This window comes from Dermacentor albipictus, chromosome 4 (genome assembly GCF_038994185.2).
Source record: "Dermacentor albipictus isolate Rhodes 1998 colony chromosome 4, USDA_Dalb.pri_finalv2, whole genome shotgun sequence".
Classification (NCBI taxonomy): Eukaryota; Metazoa; Arthropoda; class Arachnida; order Ixodida; family Ixodidae; genus Dermacentor; species Dermacentor albipictus.
Window position 1 is genome coordinate 103423919 of NC_091824.1, and position 21246 is coordinate 103445164.

The 21246-nt window shown below is 47.3% G+C and overlaps 1 protein-coding gene across 7 annotated transcripts in view; it reads left to right on the top strand.

Moving 5' to 3' along the window:
• Positions 1-21246, top strand: part of LOC135904583 (neural cell adhesion molecule 1-like) — a 695421-nt gene that overhangs the window by 569576 nt on the left and 104599 nt on the right. For all 7 annotated transcript variants that reach the window (XM_065435438.2, XM_065435437.1, XM_070537287.1 and 4 more), the window contains one exon: positions 3568-3903. In XM_065435438.2, the coding sequence (XP_065291510.1) occupies positions 3777-3903 (127 nt within the window). In that variant the 5' untranslated portion in view covers positions 3568-3776. The remainder of the gene's footprint in view (positions 1-3567; positions 3904-21246) is intronic.

Below are 21246 nucleotides of genomic sequence, written 5' to 3' on the forward strand. Positions count from 1 at the left end.
TTTAACTATGTGTTTCTTGTTAAGAGAGCAACAGCCACGGTCAGTAAAGCCCGGCAGGGTTGACAAAGAAAGCTTCGCCTTAGCTGTGATTAGATACTTTCAGTGATTCAGTACGCGAAATCGCACGACGAAAGCACGTGAACATCATATAAATATATATGTTAATTGGGAAAAGAATTAAAAAACATAAACCATTGCAATTTTCTACTGCCTTTAGCGCTACCAGAGGCTCCATCAAATGCAGTAAAATTCAGTTTTTCAGCCTATACTAACCGTGACTGACTTAGCTTGCATTAGCAGCGCTTTAGTTTATTGTGGACGATCGTGGATTGCCTCAGATAGTAAAGCTGATATTGTCACATGTCTGAAACGTGATTCTTTAGGGCCTTGAAGCGGATTGGATAAGGAAATATAAACTGGTAAGAAGCCACCAGAATATTTCCTGTTTCCTGTCGCCTGAAAAAATTAACTCTTGTTTATCTGACATTTCTTCATATATGGTTTAAAAATGAATATTGTTATTATTAGCATTAATCTAGTTAACACTATTCAAGTATAAAGCTCTCTCCTGGGTATGTACAATTACCCATGCCAGGTGTCGACTAAAACAACCCTTTAGGCGCACAGAACATTCTCTTGATATCAATACACCGACTGCTGCATCTTCCTTGGCTTGGTACTTTGCTATTCTAACGGGCCGCCGGTTATATGACCTGCTAATTACGTGGCTTGCTCATTTATCCATGCTCTTCTTATTATTAATAAGACGAGCCAGGATATCATTGTCGAATCGTAAGCCATACTACTGTCTACTCTCTCTGCCTCTCTCTTTATGGTACGTATTTCATATTCGTTGTTATCTCTCCTCTTGTAATCCTGAAATAATTAGATGCCGATTCCAAGGAAAGGAAATTGTACGAACCAGCTAAAACGATTTCTTTAACGAAACACCGTGATCCACTGAGAATAACCAAGTGGCCACGTGGATACATTGCTTACGGTCCATTTCATGCTTGGCGGGATTGGTCAAGCAAGCTCGGCGTTCAGCGAACACAAGAGCCACTCAATCATGGACGGTTTCTCAACTTCCTAAAGCGTATGATTCTAGGCTGTTCGGGCACGTCTTCTATTTTAGAGCGAGGCTTGCGCAACTCTTATATGTCAAGAATGGTACGAGATGTTATTTACGGTGGTTTAAAAATTGAACAGGGTGACCTTCCACGGCCTCCACGATGTGAAATTGATCCACTTCGAGCCAACGCAGCAAGCAATTCTTCAACTAGCGTTGTGCAAAGGCCTTTTGCGAAATCGTGCTCCTGCTACTTTCATGAAACATGTATATGCGCCGCTACTCTATTTTCGTTCTATGGGGTCGTCTCGACGTGGTGATACATGTCTGACCATACCCAGAATGCCATCTAGCGTCTCACTTGCTGTTTATTGATTGAAATGGTTAAAAGATGCTACGGAAAGGCCACCAGCGACGTCTTTTAGTTGTCTTGACTTATGTGATCCCACGCACGTCGCAGTTGGTCACACTTTTCAACTGACAGCACTAAGTTTCTGCATTCGAAGTTGCAATGCAAGTTATAACAAGATAGGTTAAGTTGGGCAAAGTAATATAGATTCTGTTTGTCGAGGAAAGTAGGCAAATAAACTTGCCGGCGTCAAGCCAAGAATAAAAAAAATGACTCCCAAAGAGCTTGTGTGCGGTGTTCGTTCATATCTGTTTGACTCGCATTTGTATGTCGATGCGGGTCCGAGGAAACGACATGACTGTATTCGCTTCTGCGTGAAAAGTAAAAAGTGTAATAGAGTTTGGTTAAGTGAGAGAGAGAGAGAGAGAGAAGATAATGCAGAGAAAGGCAGGGAGGTTAACCAGAGGTAGTTCCGGTTGGCTACCCTGCGCAGGGGGAAGGGTTAGGGGGGATAAAAAGAGAAACAGAGTGGAAGGGGGAAATAGAAAGAAAGCGAGACAAGCACGAACAAAGCGCCTACACTACATAGCGGTAGGGGGCGGCATTCTTAGAGTCTGTCGTGAAGCCCCGTAGACCGCAAGAACCTTAATAGCGCGACTAAGGCCTTCAACGCGGATGTTCTTTGGGAGCATTGGCCTAAAGCTTTGAGTTCTGAAAGTGGGCGATTGTCCAACTGGTCCAGTACTCTGCACATCACTTGTCTCTCAGCACTGTATCGCGGGCAGACACAGATAATGTGTGCGAGCGTCTCGTCGATGTTGCACATGTCGCACGTGGGGCTGTTGGCCATTCCTATGAGGAAAGCATATGAGTTTGTAAAGGCAACGCCTAGCCACAGACGGTAGAGCATGGTTTGTTCACGTCGTGGTAATCCAGGTGGGAGGTGCATCCGTATGTCCGGAGACAACGAACGCTACCGACACATGGTGAAAACATTTGTGTCCCACAGGGGCAAAGTACACTCATGGGACATCAATCGCAGCTCAGCCGCAGCGTCTGTTCGCGAAAGCGGAATGAAGACGCGTTGACCACTTTCATGTGCAGATCGGGCGGCTTCGTCGGCGCGGTCATTCCCGCTGATGTTACAAGCCTCTGCTGCCGCCGTCGTCCTTGTTGAAGACGAGGAGGCAGTGACGATTCTCCTCTTTCCTTTTTTCCTCACAACGGTCAGGTAGTCGCCGTCATCCGACAGATCTTCTTCGGAAGCAGAGTAGTACAGCAAGGTGTCCTCGCTGCCTGTGTCGCTGCTCATCAGGTGATTGCGCTTCCTCGGAGCGCTCGACGCTGTGACGTCGGTCTCCTCCGGACGTCTAGCTGACTCCGCTTCCATCGCCGAAGGTCTCGGAAGCGGCGCCTCCCGAAAACACGCAAAAATACTCGCAAAATGAGAGCAGTAGAAAAAGGTTAAGTGAAAAATGTTATGAACAGACTCGAGCGAAACTGTGTAGACCACAACGTAGGCAACAAAAAAAAGGAAGCATTTTTTTTTTTCTAGCACAATTCCGAAAGGGGAAATTGCTGCAATATGTTGCATTGGTCGAACACACACACACAGGCTGGACCACTGATGTTAAAGGGCAGGCCCAGGCAGGGAAAAAAATAATTCATGGCACAACAAGTCTCTAAAGTTTTGCTCGAGATATACATGTTTCTCCAAAAGTCAAACACTGGCTACAGCCTTTTTTGAACTCTAACATTTTCTTCTATTTATTCATGTCAATATCAGGAAAATTTCTTACGGAGACAAGTAACGCATCCTTAGAAATGCATCACGGCGTAGGCTAGGTCCACCAATAAGTGTCGCTATTTTTTTAGCTGAACTTCACTTGATTGATTGATTGATTGATTGATTGATTGATTGATTGATTGATTGATTGATTGATTGATTGATTGATTGATTGATTGATTGATTGATTGATTGATTGATTGATTGATTGATTGATTGATTGCGTACTCTTCAGAATTTTGTCGCAGAAGGAGGTTTAAGTAACTGCGTCTGTCATCCACTTTCTCGTATTGAATGTTAAAATGCTCTATTCGCCGACTGATCGGTCTTCATCCCTTTTCCTTCCACCTCTCTTTCGCACAGCGTCCATTCTGTACACGGCCGTGATCCGGGGAAAAGTGGCGCTGCCGTGCGACATCACTCCGCCGTCTGCGGACGACACGGTGGCGCTGGTGCTGTGGTACAAGGACGAAGGCCCCGCGCCCATCTACACCCTGGACGCCCGGCGCGGCCACGTGGACCAGGCGCGCCAGTCGGCCGTGAGCGAGCTGGGCGCCAGGGCCTACTTCAACATGATGAACCGGCCCGCCTTCCTGCAGCTCGACCCCGTCGAGGAAGAGGACGCCGGCGAGTACCGCTGCCGCGTGGACTTCCGCAAAGCGCGCTCCGTCAACACCGTGATCAACCTCAAGGTGATCGGTGAGTCGAGCGTGCCTATGTATTTTTTTTCTTCTTTACTCCGATACCCTGATAGATTAGGTCAACTGGCGCCATACAAGGGCAATTGGAGATTCCCTGAGAGAAGCCTTCGTCCTGACAATTGACATAAATAGACCTGATGATGATAATGACACTCGCATTCGTTGGACTTACGGCAAGGATACCGCAGACTTCCCTGCGGTGGTTGAGGGGCTACGGCGTACTTCTGCTGAGCACGAGGTTGAAGGCTCGAGTCCCGTTAGGGTGTAGGCGAAATATAAGAATCATCGTGTACTTTGATCTAGGTGCACGTTAAATAAGCCCAGTTTGTCGAACTTAATCCTAAGCCCTCCGCTACGGCGTCCGTCATTACCCATCGTGCTCTATCAGGACGATAAAGGATTCAGTACAACCTCCGCACCGGAGACCTCGCAGCACTCGTTCTTTGTTGACTTTGTGTCTCCAAATATTCGATGACAGCTTAACATGGTAGTGACAAGTACACCGCCGTCCGATTAAGCGAAATTCGTTCACTAGTTGCCGTTACGGCATGACGGCGACAACAATGTTCTTTCAAAATCGGCGTCCCTCAGGAACCAGGTTTTGTTCCGCGGAAGCACAGTGGGAAGTTTCAATGTGTTTTTGTAAGCGGAACGTATACTGAATTCTTAGTCTGGTCACAGAGTAGAATGTTCCCAGCTATTCAGGAAATTGTGTTTTTCTTTCTTTATGTGCCTGGATCGCAGAATCACACTTTGGATAAATTTTTTTTTCGTCGAAAGCTGCGTATCATAACGGCCGTAATTCAGGGACAACTGTGCACTGAAATTTCAGTACATGGTAAAACCACTCCAGGAGTACGAGATCAGAGGAGAAAAAAAAGAGAGAGAGGACACAGTGGTTAGCCAGTGTAAGCACAGGCTGGTTATTCTGCGCTGGGCAAATGGGTGAACGGAATAAAAAAATATATAGAAGAAATAAAAATTAGCAGGAAAAATTCACCACCCCTTCCAGTCCGTAAAGGTGGTCGAACAGCGAAGCTGTGTTAGTTACACGGAGTGTTAAATCATGCAAGTCAAACTTCGTAAGCAGTCTATATAGTAAATCTTTTGTTTCGCCATTCTTTCACCTCATTCTCGCTTTCGTGTGCTTTAGGAGTGCTTTCTTTTTTTCAGTTCTCCCAGCGCCCTTTTTTTTCTTTTTTCGTTTTTTTTGCGCGTGAGGCAGGCCCTACGACGACGAGCCCGTTCATGAGACAACTCACGCTGACGCTCGTGGTAGGCGGCTTCTTCCTCAAGATTACGCACTACTCGTGGTCTTCCCATAGTTGTACCTGGTATGGAATGTGCGGAACCACTAATACAAAGCTCCGTATAATGGGCGCAAGGCCTACCAGTGCAGATGCGGGCGCTGTGATCATTTTGACGATTAGTTGGATTGGTTTGACGATTAACGTGGCTGCCGGCACTTCTTCCTGGAGCAAGAAGTGCCCGCAGCCACGCGCTTCTAGTATCGCGTTTCAATCGCTGAGCACAGCGCACAGACGGTGGGATCGAACCGCTGACGCAACACCCACGGAAGCGCGATGTTCAAACCGTACGCATGATTCTCTCATGCCGAACGCCAACTACAGTCTACCACCTCCCACTGTTCGTTGGCCGCAAACAGCCAACATAACATTCCCTTCTCTCGCGGCAGGGTGGAATCCGCCATCGATAAATTTGATGACGATCGGGCTCAATCACCGAAAATGCACCGTGTGACAACCATATAAGATTCTCGTATAAGATAGCATTCTCACAGGGGGAAAAGGGTCACTCCAACCCCTTTCCCCTTGTTGACCTCTTCTTTTCCATCCCCGCTAGGTATCGTGGCCCCTATTTAGCGAAGTCCAACAATGACCGCACAGGGTCTGCATAAACAGCGTCGCGGTAAAAAAAAAATCATGCAATACCGCGCTACAACTTTGAAAGTCGGTCGCACAAACCACAAGTACTTAGGTATCTAAGCAGCGCATTTAAGGCCTTGAGGGCCGAAACCCGTGTAGACCAGTGTCCTCGGACTTTATCCTCCGCCAGAGGGCGATCGTCCTGTTTTTCGTGCGTGGTCACGAGCACTTTTGTTGCCACGCTGTAACGGGGACACTTTCAGAAGAAATGTCTGATTGACTCCTGGCAGTCGCAGTTGTCGAAACAAAACCAGGTGTCTCGGCTATGCGGCATCGCCTTTGCAGCAAGTCTAACTTTCTAACGTCAAAATCAACGAATAAATGCAATGTAGAAATGTATACACATACTTGCATTAGGTAGAAAGTTCAAATACACCAATATTTAGATATTTTCACTCATCCAGCGCAAATCTCCGTTTTTTTTTTTCAGCTAAGCTAATATGTACACTTCCTGACTTGAACGACTTCTGCTGTTTTCTTTTCGAAATCTTATAGCTTTCCCAGTAGCATAACGCTATTGGTTACATATTTTGTATACATTAGAATTGTACGGACAGCTGGGCGAGTTGCCGTGGTAACATGATGAAACAGCGCCGAAGAAAAAGCACGAAAGAAGCAACTAACAAGACAGTGCACTGACTTTTAGATGAAGTTTATTCGAAAGAACTACATATATAAAACCTTTCATATGTCTAGCTGGAATATACGATGCAGCCCACAAATCCATTGCTGATAGTCCGATGACCGACTTGCTTGTTCCTGCAATGTGTTATAAAATATCGTATGGTAATAACGTATACTTGCGAGCATCTCCAATGGTACAAGGAGAAAGGCATGGTGTTTCGAAAATTCCTTAAGTTAACGGCGTTTTACCTTAACACCCCTTCAAATACTTAACACTCCTTGCTTCAGAACTTACTCCTAAAGCTTACAAGCGGGTTCATAACAGGCTAAAGCGAAACTGAAAAAAATATTCTTTCTGCTCTAAAAACTTTAAGATTTAAACAAAATGAAGCTCTCAGCATGCTGTCCCGGTTCAGGTAATAATTTTTGATATTTTTTCACCTTTTTTTTCTTTTATTTGCCTCAAAAACATTCGAGATGGCCCTTGAGACATGAATGGAGAAATACTGCGATGAGTCGTGCCCGTCGCCTACAACGTCGCTTTACTTTTTGTCACAGAGGGGTGAGCATTTGAACCTAGTCTGTTGTTTGGAACTTTAAAAGATGCTTGGAGAAATACCTTGCCCCTGTGCATAACGCCACTCACTCCTTGTGAAGAGGTCACGCCGACATTATGGTAGCTATATTGTGGAAACTGTTCTGGACAGAATTCTGGTCTCCCACAATATATTAAACTTTCGCGAGACCAAGCGTGTTTTGTGGTTCCATGATAAGAAGCGAAACAATAAAGAACAAATATAGGAAGGGAATACAGACACAGGCACGCATGCACGTTCACAGCCTAAAATACCAGTTGACATTAGCTGTACACTACAGCACTGAAGATGCGTATGACTGGCCTCCAAGCATTTAAAATGCTTTCTTTCTCTGCCTCTCTGATGTCATTGATAACATGTACAAAATGAAGTTGCGCATATCATAAAATATGTGCATATAAAGTAAAAGCCTGGCGATCGACATATTTCCTAGGACTTGCTATAATATACAGTACAATGAAAATAACCGTGGGGCAAGCGGGCAGTAGCGTGAAATTTGCATGCTCGTTTAGCTGCTCATCTGCATGCACCAGGCATCATCAGCCATTCATTATGCATCGTGCAGGTTATATTGAAGGAGAACGTCAGTGGCTTCTTCTTCATCGAGTCAGAATACTACGTTATGCTTTGCAAGCACTTTAGCGAGCGATGCTTCCTCCCTGAAGCAAACAATTAATAATTATAAACAAAGTGCGATCCTGGAACAAAGTGGACCCACGTTATTTTGTCGCGTTCCAGAAAACGGTATTAAATTCTTCTTTTGAATCACAAGTCGCATGCTACTAAACAAATTTGTTCAATCTTGTTTACCCTGCCTTGTTCAAAGATGAGTTCTTGCGTATTATTAGTCAATGTCTTTTCGCAAATTTGAACATTTTAGCGAAATAACACAGATTGCGCCCATTAGTAAAATTATTTCTTTTGCAAATAATTTTCGTGATAAATAAATAGCAGAGGCCCTATTTTTTATCATGAGGTAATTTACATTTCTCAAGAAAGGCCCAAGAAGAGCCCTTACCCACAAGAAAGGTTCTACATTAATAAAAAAAATCAGCATACCTAACAAATTCTAGAGGCTCTCAACTCAATTACTGCCACTGCAACACGATTAATCTCATGTCGGGCACCTCTACATACTCAAACACACACACACACACACACACACACACACACACACACACACACACACACACACACACACACACACACACTCACCCGTCGCGGTGGCTTAGCGGCTAGGATGTTGCGCTGCTATGCACGAGGTCGCGGGATTAAATCCCGACCGCAGCGGCCGCATTTCGATGAGGGCGATATGTAAAAACGCCCGTGTCGTGTGCGTTGGGGGCACGGTAGAGATCGCTTCGTGGTCAAAATTAATCCGCAGTCCACCACTACAGCGTGCCTCACAATCACATCGTGGTTTGCGCACGTAAAACCCAAGTAACCATTCTCAAGCAGAATCTTTTTACGATGCACGTGACGTTCTCTTCGGCCGTGACAGTATTTTTTGTTGTGTCCGAAGTACGCGCGATTCGAACTGGTGTTTTCAGCAGTTTACAAGTTTTTGAACTAATGAACAGAAGCTTATAAACTGCAAAGCACACAAGAAAATGAAAGAACAGGCGAAGAACAACGCAGCACGCACACACACACACACACACACACACACACACACACACACACACACAAACACACACACACACGCACACGCACACGCACACGCACACACACACACACACACATAAACACATGTTTATATATATATATATATATATATATATATATATATATATATATATATATATATATATACAGGGAGAGGGAGCGAGCACGGAAGGAAGGCGGCGGCCTACGTGATGTGACAGATAACGAACGAGTGAACAAGGCGGATGAGGCTTGTTCTTTCATGCCCTGTCGCCGGTTGGTCATCCGTTTTAGCCGCCGCGACGTATTGGCCGTCTGTCAGAGGATCTTGGATATAGCCGTTGAGTTGGCGCCGTTGGCTTCGATGGTCATGCCGAGGACCCGGATGGTGGAAACCACGGGTATGGTTCCACCAACCTTCATGTGGAGTTGGATTTCCTCGTAGTGGCGTTTGTCCATATATCCTAGTGGTGGGCGTCCACGGAGCGTGGGGTGGTATAGAAGGAGCTCTGACTTGTCGGGGGAACATCGAAGTCTCGTGCCTTGAAGATAATTTTTATGGCATCGAAGGCTTCTTGCAGAGTGGTTTCAATATTCTCGTAGTCCAGATGGTAATGTCGTAGGCATAGATGGCATGTTGTAAGCCGTTGAGCTTCTGTAGTTCTGGTGCTAATCCGTGCATGACCAAATTGAACAACATTGGGGAAATGACAGAGCCTTGTGGTGTTCCCGCGCATCCGAGAGTGAATTTCTCCGATTTAATGTCTCCAACCGAGAGAAATGCCCGTCAGTTGGATAGAAAGTCTCGTACGTAGTTGTAGGTGCGATTTCCAAGGTTGAGGACGGAGATGTGTTCGAGGATAGAGTGCGAGACATTATCGAAGGCGCGCTCGAGATCGAGGCCCATGATCGCCTTTTCGTGTTGGGATGTGTCATCGAGGATTTGATACTTGAGTTGGAGCATGGCGTCCTTGGTTGAGAGATGCGCTCTAAAGCCGATGATGGAGTGGGGATATGCGGACGTGTCTTTGAGATGAGAGTTTATGCGGGGAAGGAGTGCATGCTCCATAACCTTGCCGATAGACGAGGTCACACACACAAGAGGACAGCTCAGATTTTTTACTGATTTCTGGTAAAGTGACGCGAGGGCTCTACAGATTGAACCAAAGACCAAGGAGCAATCAATGGCTTAGTTGCTGTAGGGAAGCCTAATGGAAGGCTGATGGAAGCCATGCCTGCGGCTTTTCTGATGATAGTGTTGCAAGATGGTGGGAGCGGGCTTGGGCAAAGTGCATCATGTAGATTATCAGCACCTCCACGGCTGTGTGCTTTCTTATTGGTAGGTACCAGGCGACTTCGAGTAGTTCCCGCTCTTGACATGCACATTAGCAAACCAAGAGAAACCCTGAGAGCCCAAGCTTGAATATACTGTAGATCACGAAGAATTGTCCTGCAAGTGTAGGTTGGTACTGACAAGCTGAATCTTAAAACGCCAGAAAAAGTGCCCTATACAATTTCAACGTTGCCTGTACTGGCATACCCCATGTCTTCTTTTCCCCTCCCATAATCTCGAACAGCTGCGAAATTGATGTCAGGAGCTATTTCAAGTAGCAAGGAAGAGCAGGCAAGTTAACCAGGCGCACGTCCGTTTTGCTGTACCCTACACTTAAGGATGAGGAAAAAGGGGCGAAAAGGACAGAAAAAATGAAAGAGACAGCATTTTCAAACAATGTCTGTTTTAATAAATGTCAAAAAAAATATGAGACTCATGTGAGCTAAACGCAACGCGGAGCGCATTCGTAGGAATGACTAGACTGAATAAGGAATAACTTTTATAGTGCTGTCGAAACCGAGTCATGGCATAAATGCGTTTACGTAGAAACATAATGCAAGACCGTCCAAGGTATATTGCTTCTTTTTTTTTTACTTTTTCACGTTATTGACCGTGTGTACGAAGTTGGAGGCACGCAAGCGTGCAAATCTATTTTGGACGACAACCTCGGTGATAAACCGGCGCGTGTCATTCGATGCATTTTGTCATTTTTGCATTCCCTTTCGTCAAGGCATTGTAGCGACAGTCTCGTACGGGTGCACTACCTTCACTTAGGTATACTGTCGGCCACAGAAGTAAAGGGACCACTGCTTAGGTGGCCGGAGCGGCGGCGGGGCCACACCGGGGCGCTGCTATCTCACTCCGCGCTGATGGCGAGAGTGCTTCCAGTGACGCCAGACTTCGCCCTCACTCTCACGCGGGGCCTTGTCACGCTTGATAAATTTCTAGTGCGCCGCTCGGTTGCTCTGCTGCAGACGGTCGCGACGAAGAGGACCGTGCATCTCCAGCAGTCTAGCACATGGCGCTGTCGCACAGCTACTGTCGCAGAGTTGCGGATGGCCGCGGGGCATCAAACCCCGGCACTGAGAAGGAACGAAGACCCGTTCTGATTGTTCTTTTGCCAATGTTCATATTTCATATTAGTGTATGTCCCTGCTGTCAACCGCTGCTCGATTTTAGGCAACATAACGCAAGTAGCCGCAATGACGGCTACGGTGCCGCGCACTCTTTCACACCGACGAGATAAGTTACAGGCGCAAAGCTTTACTGCGGGCTCGACTTCTCTGTCGAGATCACTTTTCCAGGATTTTCTCCAGCTGCAGTGGGTTTATTATATGTATCAGCGAGGCCTCTCAAAAGTGCTTTAATTAGCTACTGCAATACGTAGGCCGTTATGAAACTCTCTTTACAAGAGTACCGCCAAGAAGAGGTGATTGGGAAGACGAATAGGAAAAGCTAGTCAGTCGTGAAAGTTTATTCATGGAAGCACTACATGGTTTGTAAGGGTCCTCAGTGCGATGAAATGTTGCCGTCGACCGCCATGACTCGGCTTACTCGCCTTGGCATCGAGTCACAGAGCGCCGCCACTATATATCTTCGGACGTCCACGCAGCCCATCCTACTCCGTAACTTATCTCCCCGGCGTGAAAGAGTGGGCGTCACTGTAGCCGCCCTTACGGCTACTTGCGTGACGTTACCTAAAATCGAGCTGCGGTGGACGCCGGCGACATGCACTAACATGAAAGATAACGTGAATCTAAGCAAAACAACAATCAGAATGGCTCTTCGTTTCTTCTGAGTGCCGCGGTTTGATGCACTGCGGCCGCCCGCTACTACGCGACAGCGCCATGCGCTGGACTACCGGCGATGCACGGTCCCCTCCGTCGGGATTGTCAGCAGCAGAGCAACCGAATGGTGCCCTAGAAATCTACCAAGCGTGACGAGGCCCCGCGTAAGAGTGAGGGTGGAGTCTAGCGTCACTCGGGGCACTCTCGCCGTCAGCGCGAAGAGCGATATAGCAGCGCCCCGGTATGGCCCCGCAGCCGCTCCGGCCAACTAAGCCGTTGTCCGTTTACTCTTTTGGACGACAGCACAACACAAAGAGGCCGCGCATTCAAGGACGCGAATAGGTGATGTAATCAGCGTCCGGAACGTAGAAGCGAACATTTCCAAGCTAAAATCAAGCACGCGCGTCAGAAAAAAAAAATAACGGAAAGAAAGCGAAGCTGAGATATCACATCTCGTACGTGTCCAGAAGCGTCAATATGTATTTTTCTTTCTCCTTTAACGGCATCCTGCTTTGAAGTTTCACCACCAAGCTGCCACGATGAAAGAGAAAGAACAGCCGACATGGTGTTAATGGCGCACTTTACTCTATGCCAAAAGGCAACACGAAGTTCTCGCAAGCAGCAAAAACTATCAAGGCATTCTGAGCAGGCTTGCTTGACCAAACGTCCGGTGGCGTCGTCCGGCTGTCAGATGCGTCCTGCCGAAAAAATATCGCCCACCTCTCCCAGTGATGGCACAACGAAGAAATGGATTTCTATTTCACGTTGGTTTGTCGTCCTGTCACATACAGGCAGTGGTAGCATGGTTTCAGTTGGTGCGGGACACCACAACAAAACCAACCGCTTTTGTTTTTGGTTTTTCCATCACAATCTCTTAACGTGGGGGGTTGGTTACGCAATACAAAAAAAATATGGGGCCTCGCATCTTAGTACAGCAGAGCTCTTGTAAGTGGCAGCCATCCGATCGATCGAAACGTTGCGAAATACGGCCGATTTCGTCGGATGAACTTGATCCGAGTAGGACGCTACAATGCGTGTTCACAGCGGTGATCAGCTTTATGCCACGCCACCGACTCGTGTTTGTGTGTTTTAATGTTCGTCAGTGACTCAACGAGCGTGTGGCCGTTGAATCAATAAGCACTGAGAACTTGCACTAACAGTGTCGATGTTTATGACGACAATGTTATTATTTATGTCTACGCGTTGCTAACGCATCAGTTTTCGTCATCTTATTCTATCTGTCAGATGATCCTTCATCATTGCTAACGGCTGAGAAGGAGCGCCGTAATGTCGTTGGGTTCCGACTCTGCTTAAGTGGCTTCAGGTCGGCATTTTTTTTTTTCGGGGACTGGATCACCTTCCGTTCTCTGTGCTAGGCAACGCGTGACTTATCGCAGGTCATGACTATTTGCTGCTACTCCCGGAGGCTCCTTTCGACAGCCCTACTCGCGGCTCTTGCATAATATGCGGAATTATACGCTCCTCGGACCATCCGCAGGCCGTCTAGACCACTTCCGTAATCAAGAACAAACGGTGTCCCGCTAATTATCTTGACCTCGTCGGTTGCGATCAACATAAGCAAGACGTAAAAGCAGTAACTGGAGCCATGCGCACTAATGTATTGGAATATACTCGTAGTATGCGTCTCACTCAGTGCGACCGCCGTTCTACGTCAGCGGTACCCAAGGAACAATCTATGTTCCACCGTGATTCGTGTGGGAAGCTAAGAGCAAGAGAGATGCGGTGAGGGGGGACGGTCTGGTAAGCGAGAACGGTAGAAAAGTTAACCCCGGGGAAATTTTCCAGTTCGCTACCCTGCACGTGGGGTAAGGAAATGAGTGCTAGGAAAGAAAACGAAAGGAGAGAGACAGAAAGCTGCAGCCAGAGTTACTGCACGATGCCTACAGAAGAGCAGCCTACTCCTTCATATGGGAGAAAGCACAGCCATGTATTTGCTTTGATTAGAGCTATTTGGTCATTAAGGATGCAAAAGTATTTATATTTAGCCACACTTATCCGAGAACGTTATCCTTTATTGTTATTGCAAGAAATAGCAACAAGCATATATATATATATATATATATATATATATATATATATATATATATATATATATATTTCAACGTAGAACGGTACACATGTGTGGGACAAGACCATGTATTGTTGTTCCTTTGCTCCCTAAAGCGAGGAGTCCTGCTCTTCTCTTCGCTTTTTACAGTGAGTGGTAGACTATAACTACATCATACTAGATATGCACTCGAGGCGCTTATTTAGTGCAACTGCTGTTCTATTTCTTTCGCAGGAATACGTGCTTTCACAACCACTATAAGTCAAAAACCACATGAACCAGTCGATTTCAGGCAGCTAGTTTTACATTGCAAGATTATTGCAATCTGCCGAGTGCTAGCCACATTTATCTTCATTTCTTTACAGTTTGTTGCAGGGTATATACCAACGGCCTTACTTTTCCCTGCTTTTCTTTTTTTTTTGTATTTCAGATGGAATATTTTTCTAATTGCCGGGAAAAATTGAGTTCTACAAGCTTTTCAATATAGAGGAGACAAAAAGCTACCCGCATAAATAATCGCACTGCTCAAGTAACTAATTAATAACGTTCACTAGTTAACTGTTACCGCATGCTTCAAAAACCAAGCACCTTTTAAGTCACGTCTACTTGGCAGAGACCTTAGACTTTCACCGCACTATCTGTCCACAAAGTAGTAAAAAAAATTGCATTGGCGTTGCAGTTATCCTCGAAACCTGCTCGGTGGCTGGTTTTTTGCAAAGTGTTAGCTGGAACTCTTGTGTATTTAGCAGCATATTTTAAGTATTTTTATCTCTAAAGAGGGGCTAGTCTTACGGTTTCCGATAAACGTAAGCGCGTTTCTCGTACCTCCAACACGTAATGTTGACAAATGGCATATCAGAAAGTACACGAAAGAAATTTGGGTCCATGTACTTTTATCAAGAATTGACGCCGCCCAGAACTTAAGCAAGCTATAGCACATGACTTGGCATTGCAAAAGGGGTGCACACCCGATTTTACTGGCCATCGTCTGTATTCACTCGACTCTTTCAAGCATGTGCGCATGTTACCTGGTGTTTCTAGAAGTGAAGAAACGGTACCCATTCGTTTACACCTAGACGTTGCATTAACCAATATATACTCACTCTTGATTGGACCAACCCACCACACCAATTGCAATGCCGGTGGTGGTTAATAAACTGTAGACCACCTTCCACGCGACTGCCCGTACTTTGAAAATGAGAGGTTTGCACTCCGAGATACTCTAAACCAGCGATACGAAAGACCATCCTCGTTATGCTTATCGCAGCCGCAGAAGGCCAGATAAAGTATTCTGCGATTGTTGAAGGCGACCGGACCGAGCGACCGTCTGTGACACACAGGGATGATTGATTTCCTTTACGATGGCGACTCCGGTGCACATTAGCTCCCGACGTCCTCTCCTCCTCTTAATCTTCTCCTCTCCTTTCTATTTTGTTCCAATGCAGGGTAGGCAACCGGGCAGAGTCCTGGTTAACCTCCCTGCTTTTCATTTATCCGTTTTCCCCTATCTGCTAAGTGAACATGATGTCATTACTATTCGACCTCAAATTCTCAATTTCTACATTGCAACAAAGACATGAATAGTTAGAACGTTAATTAATGGAAGTGTGTGATCTTAGTAAATACACATTCAGGTCTTTTTTTACCCACGTAATGTCCGCTTTTTCGTACAATCAATCAACCTGAACAAGCCAAATCTCGCTATTAGTTCCGGGTGATTTTTTTATATATGCTCTAACAAAAAAATAAACAGTGCCCTTCCGTTCTGTGAAAAATGATGACCAGCAAAGCAGTGCTATGGGCCCCTTAATGGCCTCCACCACTGGTCATCCCAGCATTACACTACCTTCGGGATCGGCCCACGTATGGCTGTGTTTAATGCCAGCTTCATCTCCGCTGCGGGTCGCCCAGCATTGCACTATCTTCGAGATAAGCTCACGTATGGGGAGCGTTTAACGCTTATTTCACTTCCGCCGCTGTTGGACCGGTATTGCACTGTCTTCGGTATCGGCCCATGTATGGGAAGTGCTTATCGCCTGCGTCACCTTCGCCTCGGGTTGGCCCGGCATTGGACTATCTTCGGGATATTTTTCTACACGCGGACACGATAGTGGGGAAAGTAACCCTTAAGAGCTTCGCCATAAAAATGAAAAAGAAAATGCGGTATACTTAGCCAAACGGGGTGATAAAGCATATTGCTGCGAGTCGTAAAACACGCAGACGGCAGACGCTAAAAAAGAAAGCAAAGTGGAGATCGTGCAAAGCGTGCAGGACTAGATCAGATGACTTATTCCTGAATTATGATATATTCTTTGGCCCAACGTTCAATTTTTCCCCTTCCTTGCGGGGGGGGGGGGGGGGTGGAGGGGGCGGTGGAAGGGGAGGGAGGAGGAGGGAGGTCGTAGATCATCGGGCAAATACGCTTTTCGCGCATTCTCGACCCTTCAAAGAAATCATGCTCGTCTCCCCCCCTCCTTCCTCACTCTCTCTCTTTCTCTCTCGCGCGCGCTTTCTCTTTTTAACTTTTACGAAGATCGATTTGTCTTTCCATGCTCGTTCTCCCAAGCACTGGCACGGCCATCAAATACATTTATTAACACCACCACCACCACCACCACCACCTCTTTTGTCACGCCGCTGCTTCGTGTTCTCGCAGAAGTATACAATACCTCAGTAGTGCATAACAAATAACACGAGCACAATGAAGAAAGAACACGATGCATTCAGCCTGGAATCGTTCGGACATACGGAATGAGAAAAAGGCAGCGATGCTCGAAGGCCGAACGAGCCATCGGCCCCCGACGATATGCGGCGTGTCTGTCACGCCTAACTGCTCGCCCTGTGGAGGAGCGAAGAGCGCGGAGAGAAAGGGAGGAATCATCTCGGCCGTAATTGATGATGACTGGCATACATGCTCAGCTAAACCGCGCCGTCTTCGCTTCCTGGCCCCCTGGCCGCAAACAAGCACTAGAAAAGCACATCTCGATCATTAAGGTCGCACGCCTTCCTCCATACTTTGCTAACCGCCTTCCTTTGCTTCTTCTCCTTCTTCGATGCTTTCTCTGGTCTCCTCTTTTGTATGTCAGCGCATGCACTGCCGTGGTTTGCGTTAAGAAAACATATACGCACGCTGTGTTTCTCCCTTTTTTTTCGCGATAAAACGACAACAGAATGGCAGTATGGAGGAGGGCGCGAGGGTTTACTATAGGCGGAGCCCACGACGTGCCCCAGAAGGCAGCTGTTATTGCAGTTTCTCTTCGTTGCCCTCGCTTTAACGATCTGCAGCGCTATGGACGTGCTTTTGTGGAACGCCAGCAGCCTTCGTATAGGCCCCCTCTGAAGACCTTTCGTTCTTTCGTTCTCTCCATCTCTTCTTTTGCCCTCGCTCTTGACAATCGCCGCGCCATTGTGCTTCTTGGGCATTTTTCTTCTCCTAGAAGTCCTTTGTGATGTTGGAAAACTCGCGGATCTTGTCAAAATTGTTTTATTTTCTTCCTCTTCTCCTCCTCCATCGCTCTGTCTCTCCCCCTGAAGAGACCCCTCGGTGAGGCTCACAACAACCCCGGCCCCCCCGCCCCTCTTGCGCTCTCTTAATTTGTCGTCCGCTGAAAGGGCAAGGCAGACTGCTTCCGTAATTTTCTCGTGGCTGCCCCAGAGTCTGCAGAGATTTCTTCTTCCCCGTTGATTTCGTCTACTACAGCTCCTCATGTCTTGTTCTCCTTTCGCTTTTAGGCATCCGGCTGCCATTATGCGGGAACATTTGAAAAAAATCACTTCCCATTAAGTTTTTGTGCGTTCCTTCTTCCCCTTCTTTCCTTTCTTCTCTCGTGGGGCACTGTGCATCCCTGCTGAACACGGTGTACCAAATCAGGCTTGCGCGGGTATATACATAACGCTACGCCTTTGGCTGCCTTTCCTACATCTGGTTTCCCGCTACCTCCCTTTCAACTTCACCCGAGGATTTTGTGCTCATCGTTTCCGGGAAACGAAGGGGGTGTAGGGGGAGGGGGGGGGGGGGGGGGGTGTACATGAGATTAAGGTCGACAAGCGGTGCATCAGCCTCATCTTTTGCTCGGGATGGATGTACAGAAAGAAATACATTCGGCAATTAGAAAGAATGCAAGGAAACGTGCCTGCGCCCTGAACGCACGGGGAGAAAAAGGCAGCTCGAGGCGGCGTTGCGTGCTCGTACGCGGACAATGTACATACTTCTTCCGCAAGGGCTGCAACGCCCCGTCATTAGGTCGGTATTCGCGCCTTGGCTAAACATTCTCTCTCTTCATTCTTCTCCGTCATTTCTCTTCTTTTTTTCTCCTTTCCCTCGCAGCAGGGTGGCACCGCCGTGCAGTGCGAACAAGAGAAAACCGTGACGTCGAGGGAAGCCCGCGTTACGGGGGCAAAATGAGATTTTTTTTCGCACCGCTGCCCGGCGGCCAAGAATTTGCTGCGCGGGGTAGAAACGAGAATTAGGGAAGAAGGAGGATAAGGGAGAGAGAGAACGGCGGGAAAAGGAACGTGACGCGGGGAAAGGCGGGAGGGTGCAGGAAGGGCGGTGGTTCCCTAGTTCCGCAGCGGCCACACCGCGCGCCGCGGTCGTCCTACGACTGCATGCGGTGCCCCCAGTAACGGTGGCCGCATCCGGCCTCGCTGAGATCTAGCGCCTGCTTTTCCTCCGTGCAGCGGCGGCGGCGTTGGGGCATGCGAGCTTTCGTTCGCTCGTTCGTTCGGGGAGCGACGTCGTCGAGGTGAGAACGGTAATTAAATTGAGCCGAGTGCGCGTCGCTGCGCGCAGGGCACACACGCAGGCTCGCTCGCTGAACGCCCCCCGTTCCGGCGTCGCTTCCGTGCTCCGTCTCGCTTCTCATTCTGTATTACTCACTTCCCTGACAAACGTAGCTCGTGGTGGCAGCGTTTTTCCTGGGCGCCGATTTCCTGGAGCCCCCCCCCCCCCCCCCCCCCCCACCGAGCTCTTCACCGGAAAAGCGGTGAGGCAGCGTCATCAACAGCAGCAGCATAGCGGCTGCAAGCAGCAGCACGCGCATCGTCGCACTCGTAGTGAACTTAGAGATGTACCTTCGACTTCACTGTGCCCTGAGGCCTTTGCAAAACGGGAAAAAAAATTAAGAAAGAAGTAAAGGATGCAAGCGTCGAAGGACGTCGCGCAAACTAACTGAGGCGTACGTTATCCGGCCGGTGAAATTTTTTCAAGTTTGGACGCAACGGGAAGGAAAGAGGCAGCAGGCGACACGTCGGCCGTGATTAGTTATTCGGAACAACGTTTTCTTCTTCTTTTTTTCTTGCGCTAGAGGGAGCGACGCGGGCTCCTCGACGCGGGAGTGCCTTGTATCTGCGAGCGTTGCCCTGTGGGACCGTTTCCTCGCGCTGCGATTGCCTGTTTGGATCCGCTTCGCTGCCAACTGGAGCAGCGCTCTTCTTTAATTCGTCGTATCTCGTGCCCGAGGAAAAGTGAAGGGTGTGTGGAAAAAAAAAGAACAATCAACGCAACGCGTGGTCTTTCTAATAGGCATCACAATGAGCCTCCCGTCAGAGGCGAAAGAGAAGCTTTTTGCTATTCACTTTATATGTCCTATAAAAAAAATTCATTTATTTCTTTCAAATTTGTGAGAAAGTTGGTGTGATCAAATTATATTAGTTCTCATCACGCATACTGTTGACGCATATTCCCGTAGTGTAGACGCGGACATGTGATACAGAATGGCGCGACAAACACTCGTAAATCAAATTAAAATAGAAAAAAGAAACTGAACACCGGAACCGCGCATTCTAACCGCCGTCTCCTTCCCAGCGAACTAAGCTGCCACTCGAAGCTGCAGGCGCGTCGAGAATTAGGGCAACGAAATGTGGAGCCGAATTCATAAAGCATTCAGTTTATTGGCGCGTTTCGCCATTTCCAGAGTGCATCCGCTAACTTGTCTGGAACAAGATCGTGCGGAAATTTGCTCTTACGTGCAATTATTGCGTATGTGCTTTGTTTAATTATGTTTAATGCAGGCCCTGACATAAATCTGTGATTGCTGTGTTTTCAACAATGCCTTCTCACTAACACATACGTCAAAAGCCGGGGTGCGATATTTGTGGAAAAAAATAAAAACTCTCCGACAGCCGATGTTAGTGTGGAATATATCAGAACGTTGGCATAACCCTTTCAGTGTTGGGCGTTTTCGTAAGTGGCGGATTCCTAGTGTTGGGTTTCTTTCGTTTCCTCAGATATTATAAAAGGAACACGGCGGTTTATTTTTGGCTACGCAGCCAGGAATACATTACACCGATAATGGCAAATGCCCTCGATGTGGTCCTCACATTCGTACTTTCATTTGCTATCTTCTACCGAGTTTCATTTTGACGCGCACGGGGGAACGTACCGGTGCTTCAGTGACACTGAAAACGTAAGGATGACCAACATGCGCCCTCTGAAAACTTTCAGATAGATTAGGCTTTGTTCATTCTAGCATATGAGCACATGCCGCTTCGCTGAGCGAGCCTTTTTGAGGGCATTCGAGTATTAACAGGTCAAGAGAGCCTCGTCTAGGCTACGATAATTCCCAGGCTCTATGATTGAGGCACGGCTGGAAAAACGGCGTAGCCGTCCACGTGTGTAATTTAACGAGCCTCGCGGAGCACTGGTTCGGTCGACTCAAAATTTGCTAGGTAAAAAAAAGTACTAGTCAAACACACTTAAGAAAAGGAAAACGAGAATGGCAAGTATTATATAAACGATCGTGGTACAAGCGTTCAAAACAGTGGAAAGAATAAGCAGCGTCACTTATCATGGGAGTCACTTCAGGAAACGAGGAAAAAAAAACGTTGCATCGATGTAACAGCTTCCCACGCCCTTCAATCCGCCTCTGCATCTCCGAAAGCCGTCAGGTTGCGAGAGTTCTCCATCCTTCAATTGACCCTTTCCTTGTCGCTGTTTCTCTCACACGAGATAAGAGCTTCGCTATTCGCTGGCTTGCACACGGATATCTGATATACTACGCACTGTCACACGAAAGACTGCTGCCCGCTTCTCTGCAGGAGGAGGATCACTCACGTGCGCATTTTCGGGGCATTAGGCTGATACGCCTGAACTACATACGCCGGAGAACGCCAGAGAACGCAGAGCAGAAGAACTTAAGAGGCGAAAAATAAAAATGACACCGTTATGTAACGCCTTGCCTGCGCAGCCTTATCGTTTATCGTAAGCTCATTTGCTGTCGAGCTGGCTGCCTCTTTTTGATATGTCACTACACGCTTATGCAGCAGGTTCTCCTCTATTCATTGTTTTTTTTTCTTGTCTTTCTTTCGTTCCTTTCTTTTTGGAAAATCTGCAAGCTCAGAAA